The 12,526-nt window shown below is 32.5% G+C and overlaps 1 protein-coding gene across 1 annotated transcript; it reads right to left on the bottom strand.

Annotated features, from left to right (window-relative positions):
- Nucleotides 1–5,283: 5,283 nt before the first annotated feature.
- On the bottom strand, nucleotides 5,284–7,874 carry LOC127093191 (uncharacterized). The gene is made up of 3 exons (XM_051032088.1): nucleotides 7,483–7,874; nucleotides 6,898–7,127; nucleotides 5,284–5,771 (listed from the first exon to the last, which is right to left on the bottom strand). Exons 1-3 carry the CDS (start codon nucleotides 7,802–7,804, stop codon nucleotides 5,493–5,495), a joined length of 831 nt encoding a protein of 276 aa, XP_050888045.1. The 5' UTR covers nucleotides 7,805–7,874; the 3' UTR covers nucleotides 5,284–5,492.
- Nucleotides 7,875–12,526: the final 4,652 nt, after the last annotated feature.

Raw genomic sequence — 12,526 nt, 5'->3', positions numbered from 1 at the left:
TACTGGTAATTGCTCTCTCTTTACTCTATGATGGTCTTACTGAATCTTTTGAAAAGAAGTTCAAAAAGAGAAAAATTGTTAAGCAGTATGTATATTTTCCATTAGTGGCTGAACGTATGCGCATTCCAGATGTTGTTGAACGGTTAAATGTTCAAAGAATTGACTTATTCTTAGAGTGTACTACTAAGTACGATGAAGATTTGGTCAAACTATTTTATACAGGTGTTGTTGGAAATTTCGAGGGTTATGAGTTTAAATATAATATTGGTAATAGGGTTCTTTAGGTTAATGATGATGTTTGGAAATCTCTGTTTGAAATTTCTCCACTGCCGTCTCCTGATGATCTTAAGATAACCAATACTGTATTTGCTCCAAACTATGAGTTCAAGTCTGCCTTAAACTCAATGTTGAAGAGACCTTATTCTGACAATGTTGTCGCGAGTAACTTGTTCCCTACTAGTGTGACTACTGGACTTTTAAAGCCTGTCGAAGGATCTTACATTGGGTTGTTTCACATGTTATCCGCCCTAATAAGGGAGGTTACTCCATAGTTTACAAGGTGGAAGTACACTTGATTTATGTGTTGAAACATAGGTTGAAGGTTAACTGGCCACACTACATTGCAAGCAGGATTTTTTCCCTAAAGAAGTTTGGTCGAGGCACCACTCTTTTCTATCCTTCGTTTATTCAAAGTATTCTCAATCGGGATGAAGTTTTTGTTGCAGGAATTAAATGCACCTCTGTGCCTACTAATCAAGAATTCTATCAAAAATTACTAAATTTAATGGGCTATATTTGGGATCCTATAGCGCAAGTATACAAGGTTTGAACTCAAGCTTCAAGTTCTAGCATTCATCATTTTGAGGAGGAGGAGGATGATAATGATGATGATGAATTAGATGAAAATGAAGAAGAGAGTGATGATGATGATGATACTCATCCCATGGAGGATGATCAACAAGTTGATGACCATGGAGATTGGCTAGGTGCTACACCTGGACAAAATCCATCTGATAATCAAGGCTAGGGAGAGTGGCAAAACACCGGCTGGACCAACCAATGATCTTCCTATATGCCTCAATCTCCTCCTTAATCTGATAATTCTGAAGTAATGGAACTGTTGAGAAATATGCAAATTCATCAACAAAATTTTTCCACACTTCAAGAGGAGAGATTTACGGCTTTGCAGCGTCAGCTTCAGATTCAAAGTGACAACTTTGCCTCTTTTGCAACTCTCCAAGAGGAACGGTACTTAGCCTTAAGGGGTCAGATTCAAACCCAAAGTGACAATTTTAATTCATTTTCCTCCACAATTACGCAACGAATTGATACAATGGGTTCCAATCATCGCTCTCTCACCGGATCTTTCAATACTCTTAACCAGAACTTTATTGAATTCATTGACCTCTATGAACAATACAGACCTCCACATCACCCTTCTGTTTATAGAAGCAGAAATGACCCGTCACATGAGAGAAGACCTCAGAAGATTGATTCATTTAGCTTTCGTCCATGTAGTGCATTTCATCTTCTTCATGTTTACATGTTATTGTGTTTAGTTTATTTGTCTTGGAACTTATGTTGAACAAATTTGGCTATGTAGTGTACTAAATTTATTTTTCTAGTTCCATGTCTTATTTATGATTATATTTCTTACATTAACTTCATTTTATGTGAATGGTTGTTGATGTTAATCTGTTGCAAAGTGGTTGATTACATGCTTATGAATATATTTTGATTCCGGTTGACCTTGTCCTTGTCTCTTTTTGATGTTGTCAAAGGGGGAGAAGCAATGGAAACACAGCTTATGATTATGATAGCATATTTTTCAAAGGAATGCATAAAATCAGGGGGAGGATGTCTATCAAAGTACGCGATATATGAAAAATTGTGCCACGGTTTGCCATCATCAAAAAGGGGGAGTATATGAGGGAAAACGTTCTTAGTCCTTGTTTTAATGATGTCAAACCTTTTAGTAGCTCATACTGTGTACTTTGGATGGCGTCATCATAGCGTAGAGTGCATTCATTCTTTAACATGCTCAAAGTATCAATTCAATGTGTCTATGAATATAGGAGCATCTCATTTATGTCAATATTGCACTTGATCATTGTTGGTACCATATGTCCATAAGAGAATGGTTTGGATTGACCAAAATACATCTTAAAAACTCATTTTTGACCATTTAAAATCTTTGAGTCGACTCATGCTTTGGAGCGGACGACTCATTCATGCATGTCATTTTCTTTGTAACTCACGGGTCTGATCAGGTCGAGTCATATGTCGACTCATTTCTGGAAAAACAAGATGAGTTGACTCATCGCCCTGTTTCGGTCGACTCATAACCTATTTTATTTGAATTGCGTTGCTGCGGGTCTGAACAGGTCGAGTCCCCAGTGTGAACAGATCGAGTGGTCGATGATTTCACTCATTTTTCTGCTGTGTATTTTTGCTAATAGTTTTGTTGTGTTTTTCACTTGGTCCATATATATATATATATATATATATATATATATATATATATATATATATATATATATAATATATATATATATATATATATATATATATATATATATATATATATATATATATATTCTTGAGTCTCATTTTCATCTTTTTTTAACAAGAAAAATGAAAGATATACACTAAAGTTCCTCTTCATCGCATGTTGCAAAAACTACAGATAACAATTTTTGTTGATCATAGTGCATTATTGTGGTGATAACGTCCAAATAGGATTGTGTATCTTGGTTTGGGTAGAGGTTTTTAGTGGGTTCTTCTTGAATAAAATCTTAGGGTTTTGTCCTCCAAGATTTTGGGGTTTTTGCACAAATCTTTGCTTCATAGATTCGGCCGAGTGAAAGGTTTGAAGAACAGTAGGTTCATTCAAATGAGTAACGGTAACCGGAGGATTGTGAAGAAAGGTTTGTGTTCAAGCGTGTCGTGATCGAAATCATCCGAGCTAGAGTTTTTGGAGAACTTGAAGTTCTTGCAATAAGGTATCTACAATCAGAGGTTTGTTCGGAATGTTTGAAGCACTTGGTTCAACTCGAACCAAGGGGAGAGAAGTGAATAGGATCTACAACAAAACTTAGGTTTGCTTGGTGGTGATTATTTCTTCTCTTGTATAAACTTTGCAATTGATAATAAATATCTCAATTCTTGTTTTAGAATTAGGGGCAGACGTACCCGAAGCGAGGAAGAAAGGGGAACTGCCTAAACAAATTTGGTGTTGTTCTCTCTTTATCTAACTCTTTAATTTCTACATAAATTGAATCTTGTGTGAAACTAATTGGTAACTTCATCTCGCTTAATTGTTGTGCATTAAAATTGTTCAATAAATTGTTGCAATCACTTTGGTTGTAACTAAAGAAAATTCTGCACAATCAATTCTAATGAAATTAAGACTTGGTCTAGTGTTCACACCAAGTGTTTGCTAAAATTAACTTCACACAAGTTTATCAATATTTTGCTTGTTTTCTCATTGTTTTAATTCATCATTGGTGGTAGCTATATCAAGGATTTGTGTATTTGATCGATTGGTTAAGATTGTTGTTGATTAGCTTTATCTTAGTCATACCATTAGGTTTCACGCATATTCGATCTTTCCAGTAACGGATCGTTTAGACGATCGTGGTCTAGGGAGCTTTCACAACCTTTAAAAACAATTTTAAAAAGCACCAAATTTTTAAATACGTGATCTATTCGATCCCCCTTCTTGATCGGTATTATCGTCTAACAGCTTGGAGTGTTGTCTTGAATCGCAGACATGCCAAGTGTAACGTGTCAGTGCGTAGGAGAAGAGTCGTTGGTGACGGTTATTTCGATTTAGTATATATAGGTGTCTTAGTGTTAGGATTAAGGGTGTTCAAATTGTTGTGTAATCAATCATATATACTCAAAGTATCCAGCGTGTTGAGAAACGAGTGCAACTGAGAATGTACGTTTGATAACATAACTACCTTTATATCAATCAAAGTTTATTTACACATTTTGCTCATAAATTATCCTTTATTACAAGTCATTTATCAAGAATTGTTTTACACTTTACTTACATTTCTGCAATTTATCTTCTTGAAAACACTTTAAGCAAACATTCCTTACTTAAGAATATTGTCAAAGTGTTCATCTTTTATATACAATTTTAGAATAGTAGCATATGTCCTAGGATCAATTTGGTCGATCCTGTGAGTAACCAAAGTTTCTTTAATTTGAAAGACCAGCGATTGTTTACCAATTTTCACGGTAAACATAAGTACAACGGACTTGAAAGGTGCTAATACATCCCCTTGCGTAATCGACTCCCGATCTCAAATATGATTGCAACAACCATCTTCATTTTCTCTTAAGGGTTTTATAGATATTTTTCATTTTCTCTTAAGAGTTTTCTCTTTTGGAATAAATAAAGTTCGATAACGACTCTATTCGAATCATTTTTCGCGAGCGCTTGAACGCTCTCGAAAAATCATATTTTCCGAGATGCGACACATTAGAAGTGTCTCTTCAATTTGGTATGAGAAATGACTAAAATAGATGCGTCCGGAGATGCATCTTCGGACTCTAGAGACAATTTAAATTTTTCATGGTGGTGTGAGATAACTCATTAGGGTGAAAAGAGCAATTCCTTAATTAAAATATTAAAATGGGACAACAAACTCACATGTCATGCCCTTTTCATGAGTTTGGATTAAAATGACAAGTCTTGATCTATTTTCTCTCATTGGTCCCTTATTTTCATTGGTTTGTTCATGAATTATATTGGGACATCATTGACTCTCCTAGCATGTTTCCTTGTTATAGGACCTCCTAAATTTTGGATTACTTCATTAAGTCTTGGTACTCCATGCCTCCTACATTTTAGATACAATACATACATACATAAATATATACCAAGAATTAAAACACTTAGCGAGTCTCATCGTAATCAAACCTTGTCCTTTGTCAGCCCCCAGCTTGAAACTAAAGAAGAAAACCACGTTGAGATTCACAAATATGTGACTTATTTTGTTTTCGATCTTTGATCCAAAGTGGCTACTTTAGCTAGCTGGCAGCTATATATAGTGGTGAGAAAGGATGTATATTGTATGTATTGTGCTTGAGAGAAACATAGAAGAAAGTTAGTAAAAGAATAACTTGAGAAGGCATTACAAATGCAAAAGAGGGGTCTCAAATGTACATTTCCATGAAAAATTATGCTACTAGCTATTGATTCAATCAGCATAGTCATTTTATATTAATTCAGTTGTTGTTTAGCATAAAACTCTAAATTGTGCAACTAACTTTAGAGAGTAATAAAACAGTATCAAATATTGATATTTGATATTACATACACATACACATAACAATCGATAGTTTTCTCTTCATACTCTTTATTTGCTTTAGACTCTACATAGACCGACAAACACTGTAGTGCATTATCTAAATACATGTAACAAACATAGTTGACCCAAGTTATTTTTGGTGAGTGCACAGCACAATGTACACATTAGTCACAAAGAAGAATAAATCGGGACACCAGGTAAAGTTGCTCCACAATCAACAATAAAATTATTACCCGTAACATATTCAGAAGAATCATGAATCAGGTAACGAGCCAATGATGTTAATGCAGGGTCTGAAGCAACCAAACTTCTCAACGGGTTTATTTTAGTGATTACATTATTCAGCCAAGCTTTTTCTATTAATTTTTCTGTGATTTCAGATTTGAAAATTCCAGGGGATATTGAATTCACTCTTATTTTGTGTACCCCCAATTCCAAAGACATGACCTGTCAAATATCATCAGATAAAACAATATTAATATGCTGCTGTTTAATCATTATGAATACAATCAGAAAATAAAATATTCAACACTTTAAAGAGCTATAAGTTTTTGTCTTTTACTTTTGTCTATAAAATTACATGTCAACTTCTGAACTCTCGCCAATTATAATTAACAGAAATTCTATGCAGAACGATACTTGGTAAGACTATACTATTTATTTAGCCAAACTCTGAATTACTAGGCTTCTTTCCCATCGAAACCAAAGGGTAAAAAAACCATAAAATAGATGTAAATCTGTCAATCCATGCATCTGTTTGGGATTTTAAGATGTATGTATGAAGTGAAACCAGATTAAAGTTGTAATATGTCATATTTGGATCAAAGTTATGACGAATAAATTATTTTTCAATATTGTCGCTATTCTTCAATCTGAACACAAATTATGTTTCTTTTGACAACATTAGACGTAACACTCATATAAAATGTAAAAAAAAATTATTAAAAAATAATCTTTGTTTTGGTGGAATTTAAAAGTTAAAATAAATTATTTATAAAATAATTTATAATAATTTTTGTGGGGTTTGGGGAGCCTAAAAGCAAAGACTTTCGTCAATTAGCCAAGCAACAAACACCAAGAACATGTCATTGCATCTTCACTTAAATCCCTAAGATGCTAAATATATGGGTCTAATTCCTTATTTAATTTTTAAGTCCATAACTTGATTTCCCAACATGTGGGTAAATTTTAAATTACGGATCCTTCTCCACGAGACATGACAACATTGTCGCTATTCTTCAATCTGAACACAAGTCATGCTTCTTTTGACAGCATTAGATATAACACTCGGCTAAAGTGGAGCCTTTATTTTGGTTGTGGGTACATTATTAGTACTCACACTCGGCCAAAGCCAATGGTTGATGGCAAAACAAAATATGATTACTTCATATGCTATCTTAATCTGACATAGATCAAACACAGCAAAAGTTACTACATCTGAACTTGTTCACCATTTTTCATAATTCATTAACAACTTAGAGATTGTCAATATTATGATTTCTAAGGAAAATGAGAGAGAATTTAAAATGATGGTCTGATTTTGAGAAAAATCACAGACGTCAAATAATATTACCTTTGTTAGCATGTTGACGCCTGCCTTTGAAGATGCATATGCAACAGCCCCACTGAGTTGTCCCCGATTTAAACCAGAAGTTGAAGAAATATTAATAATTGATCCCTTTCGCTGGGCATCACACATGCGTTTGCATACATATTTTGAAACCAACCAACAACCAGTTAAGTTAGTTTTGAGAACATGATCCCATTCCTCCTCAGACAAATTCAAGGGAGATTTAACACTTCCTATGCAACACAGAAAATAGTAAACATGACAACTACTAATAGAAGCAATAACAGATTCAATATTAAGCAATGATGTTTGCTCTCAATGGAGATGAACAAAACTTTTTATTTTTTACTTTTTATTAAAGCATTTAAGTAACACTTAATGCATAATTAAGTTGCTGATTCAAGTGTCATTGTTTCAAGGCATAATTAAGATAAATCATCTACTAACTACACATTTGGTAGAGTCTTTACTCTCTAAAAATATTTAAAATTTCATATAGTCCATAAAAAACCTAAGAAGATGAATTTGGAGGTTTATTAAAAAAAAGAAAATAAAAAAGAATTTTGATGAGTTGAAAAGGATCTATACCTCTTACACCAGCATTGTTAATCAAGGCATCAATATATCCAAAGGCGTCCCATGCCTTCTGAATGGACCTGTCAATGGTAGCGGAATCGGCGGAGACGTCGAGTTCCACAGCCACGGCACGGAGGGTTCCGTTTCCGTATAGATTATTGATTTGATGGCAGAGGGAGTAGAGGCGGTCGAGGCGGCGAGCAGCGGCGACGATCCTGCAGCCGGCTTTAGCGAGATCGAGGCAGAAGTCGCATCCCAGGCCGGAGGAACCGCCGGTTACCAACACGACTTTGTCGTCGAGCTTGTGCCATGGCTCTACCTGTTCTGCTGCCATTTATTTATCTATTTATTTATCGATTAATTAGTGGATAGGAGTTGGAATTAACGATTCTGTGCAATCAAATACCTTCACCTCATTATATACACCTAAAAAATATATTAAAAAGAAAAATAATGCTAACTTGTGCAAAAGGCAAAGGACACAAGTTATATTAAAACTACCTTTAAAAAAATTATAAACAAACTTTTATAAGAAAAATTTTGGTAAATATTTTGAAAATTTTGCTTCATACTAAATTTTTTATAACATATTTATAATTTTTGATATATCGAAATTTCTGAAATTTACACGAATTTAAAAATATTATTGTAAAAATTTTAATTAAAATGAAATTTTCGATAACTTATATTTAATTTTTAAAAAAAATTTAACACTATTGAATACTTCAAAACTTCCAATACTATATTTGAAAATTTGAAATTTTCGATAATGTACCAGAAATTTCAAATTTTCATATAGTGTAAAAAAAAATTTAATTTAATTTTTTTTTTTTAAATTCAGATTGTCATATCCCAAAATTTGTTCTACATTTTTTCTTTTTACCTAACTTACGACTTTATTCATATCATTCATCATGCATGTGTAGGTTTCATTCATTCCATTTGCATACATGATATATTTCATCATTCTATCTTCATTTGCATACATGATATATTTCATCATTCTATCTTCATTTGCAACAATTGGAACATGGACTCTTTAATGACGATGTTTTGCTTAGAAGATTGATTGAACGGAAGGAAAAGGATAAAATTGGAAATTCACATATTATTTTGTTTATTCATGATACATGATTTATTGTTTGAGACACAAGTGAAAATAAGGGATTACAAGGAAAAAATAAAATAAAAAATAACATAATTTTGGTACAGTTGATTTTTTGGTCAACTATTGACTTTTGGTCAACTTTTGACTTTTGGTCAACTTTTGACTTTTGATCAACTTTTGACTATTAACTCAATTTTGACTCCTAAATATTCTTAGACTTATCTCATTCTCATTTGGTCACAAGATTTCTCATTTTCATGAAAAATTTGATTATGTTATGAACATGTTTCATGAAAGGATTTTCAACACTTTCCATCTTGTAAGCTCTCTTTCCATGACTTTTTCTCATTCTTCCCTTGGTGCTTCAAGATACTTCTTCCATCATTTTGTTCATCTTGCTACAAGGAAGAAAATAAAACAAGTCAATCACCAAGCTTATCAATCAAAGTCATCCAAAAGCTATGGAAAAGTCACAAAAAAAAAACTATGCATAAACACTTAGAAAATTTTTGGCATCACTTCTCTATTTTCTACACTTTTCCAAACATATTCATACACAAAAAAATGAGAATTTGATCTACAATTTGTACCATTCAAAGTGCTTATTTCCAACAACAAATCAATTTCCAAAAGACTTAAAGATGTAGGATGATTCACACAAAAAATCCAATTCCAAAACCATTAAAAATCAAAATATAAATTCAATTATTTTCAAGTTTCAAGTTTATGATCATTCACCTTACCCCTAAACTTGGTACTTATGCTAAAATCAAACATGTTTTGCTTCTAATTACCCTTAACTACCTATTTTAACACAAAATCATGCATTTACCCTTAACCTCCCTAACTAACTCTAACTTCCTTAAAGTTTACAAACTAACACAAAATTAAGCAAGTTTTCATCAAACTTCAACCATTGATAATAATTGATCCAACGGCTAAGTTTAGTGATCCGCAACTAATTTTCGATTAATTTTTAAGCATTGATAAAGTGATGAGTTGGATCATAATCCAATAAACCATAATTAACCAAAAAAATCTATATAAACCCTCTTTTTTCCCAATTTTAGAGATTAATGACTCTAACCATTTTTTTCACCATTTTTGCTTCTAACCTCTAAATTTTCTCTCAACCTTTTCACCATTTACATAACCTCCACCAAAGTTCATCCCCATTACAATCTAGATTTTCACATTGAAATTCTAGTTTTGGTGGAACTCATCCACAAGCATCCAACAATCATCATCCAATAACTCAACTATCATCGTTCAACAACTCAAGATTCATCTTTCAACAATCCAAGATTTATCACAATTCAACTATTCAAGTGTTCATCAATTTTCAACAATTTCATCAAGATTCAAGCATGGATCACTTTTCTATCATCTCCTAATATTCATATTCTAATAATCAATATTCATCTCATTATTTGGATTATTGGAAGCATAATAAAATGATTACCTCTTGAAGTTTTTTCTGGATTTTGCTTCTTTATGGTAAAATTTCAACACGCACCTGAGCAAATCTAGGCTCCATTGGTAAGCCTTGAACCTTCATTATTTCCATACTATTGTCATGAATCCTCTTGTATGATTGATCTTGTTAATTTCATGTGGTAAAGCCTTTAGATTATGTTAATATTTTGAGGTTAATTTGATCACAAAAGTAGTTTAATTATTCAAGAATTTACCATTAAAGTAGCATAAAAATGAACATAGCATAGTCTTCCTTATAGTCTAATAAAGATTTACACTTAGGCATAGAGCAAAATAGTTTTTTTACATAAGAATTTATTTCCAAAGAAAACCAAAGTTTAAGTAACATAGAAATTAGCTTAACAAATAGTCTCAAATTCATAGCATAATCATTGACATAGAATTAACATACTTGACATACTTGACAAGTCCAAAACAGAAAATTAGCTCCATGAAAACAAACAGCTTTTTTCCATAAGCACTTATTTGCATTTCAAATAAATCAACTTTTCAAGTGGTAATTAGCATGACAATTTCTAGCATAATTTTAGTATTCAAATTATATGATTTACATTGAGTTAGCACTAATCGATGGTGACTCTGTTGTATGTTCGAACGTGCAATGCGTTCGGGTATATTTTCACTAGCTTCACTGGTATTCTTTATATTTTTTCCCATAAATAATACTTTTTAACGGAAATTTCGTAATTTCCAGTAAAAAATGGAAAGTTCAAAAATTTCCAGTACATATTGCATATTTCCGGTAAAAATAAGTAAATTTCAAAAAAAAATTGGTTTCTACAAAGGGGTATAATGGTAAAAATGCTCTAAATGGGGGGTGTCACGTTTAATTGAGGGATGTCAAGTTAAATGCTCTTATAGGACATATGTAATAAATGGAAAATCAATATGATATCTCCTAATTGATGGACACCCATTAATCATATCATTTATAACCTTTTCCCTTGGATATCCATAAAGAATATGTCTCTTTAAAACCATACTAGAAAAAATCCAGTGAGAAAAATTCTAGTGAAGAAAAAACAGTACAACATTATTTGTGAGAGAACTACCTCGTTAATAGTCAATACAAATTGTTACAAATAAGAAAGAAAATTATAGGGAAACAATCACCCATTATTCATAACAGTCCTCCTTGGATGTTTGTTCAGGATATGCCTCGTTAAAACCTTACTAAAAAAACTCAATGAAAAAAAATCTAGTGAAGGAAAAAGAGTACAATATCATTTTAAGAAAAATTCACTTCTTCCCCTCAGTTGAATGATCATTTCTTCGATGATGAAGACCAATCTTCCGTACTAGTTATTTAAAAAATTCATCTGGGAGTGACTTTGAAAAAAGGTCTAGAAGATTATCACTTGAATGAATTTGTTGGATGCTTATATCACCACCTTTTGGAAGATCATGAGTGAAAATAAACTTTGTAGAAATATGTTTTATTAGTCTCTTTTAATATAACCATCTTTCAATTGAGCGATGCATGCAGTATTATCTTCATATATGGTTGTTGATATTATTTTTTTCCAAGTCAAACTACAAGTATTTTATGTGTGTTGAATTAGGGACCTCAACCAAACACATTCTTGAGGTGCTTCATATAGTACTAAAAGTTCTACATGATTAAATGAAGTTGCTGCTATGGCTTATTTCACAGGTTTCCATTAAATAGTTGTACCATCATAAGTAAATAAATAATTTGTTTGTGATGGTCTAACAAGTAACATGTATCTGCATAACCCGTTAATTCTAATTTGAATACTTTGGAATAAAACAAACTCATGTCAATTTACCTCGAAGATAACGAAGTATATGTTTGACTCTGTTCAATCTCTTCATGTAGTTGAAGAACTATATCTTGCTAATAACATGATAGAAATTTATATATCATGGTGTGTATAATTAGCAAGATAGATCAGTGCTTGAGTTACACTAGTATATGCTACTTCGGGACCAATTAGTTTTTCAAGATAGATGAATGTGTTAGAACAAGATTTGGTTCTGCATTTAAACCTTGAGTTTTGATGATAACAATGTTGTTTTTGTGTGAGAACAATTTTGGTACCCTAATGGTTTGGTATTGTGTAACTTTAACAACCAGTTTTGATTATGAGTATATGACGTGCAACGTCATCAGTTTCTTAACATTGTGTTCCAAATTCCACTTATGCGTCAGTCATGAAAAGTTCTGAAAGATGTTCAAAGTTGTTGTTGCAATAATCTTTCTACTTCCGTGTTGATTCACTCCTGAGAAGTTTCTGAGGGGACGTTATGTTGCTGCTGCAACGTTCTCTCAGTTTGTGCTTTTGGACATGACTCTGATCATTAAACTTCTGAAGAATGGAGAGCTTCTAAAGTTATGTTACTTAGCTGAAGATTCTGAAGATCTCAAGCTAGACGTTGAGGTTATCAAGGTTCTGACTGAAGAGTCTGAAGATACTAAAGATCTCAAGC

This window comes from Lathyrus oleraceus, chromosome 6 (genome assembly GCF_024323335.1).
Source record: "Lathyrus oleraceus cultivar Zhongwan6 chromosome 6, CAAS_Psat_ZW6_1.0, whole genome shotgun sequence".
Taxonomy (NCBI): domain Eukaryota; kingdom Viridiplantae; phylum Streptophyta; class Magnoliopsida; order Fabales; family Fabaceae; genus Lathyrus; species Lathyrus oleraceus.
Note: the sequence above shows the minus strand (reverse complement) of the source record. Positions and strands in the feature narration are given on the sequence as shown.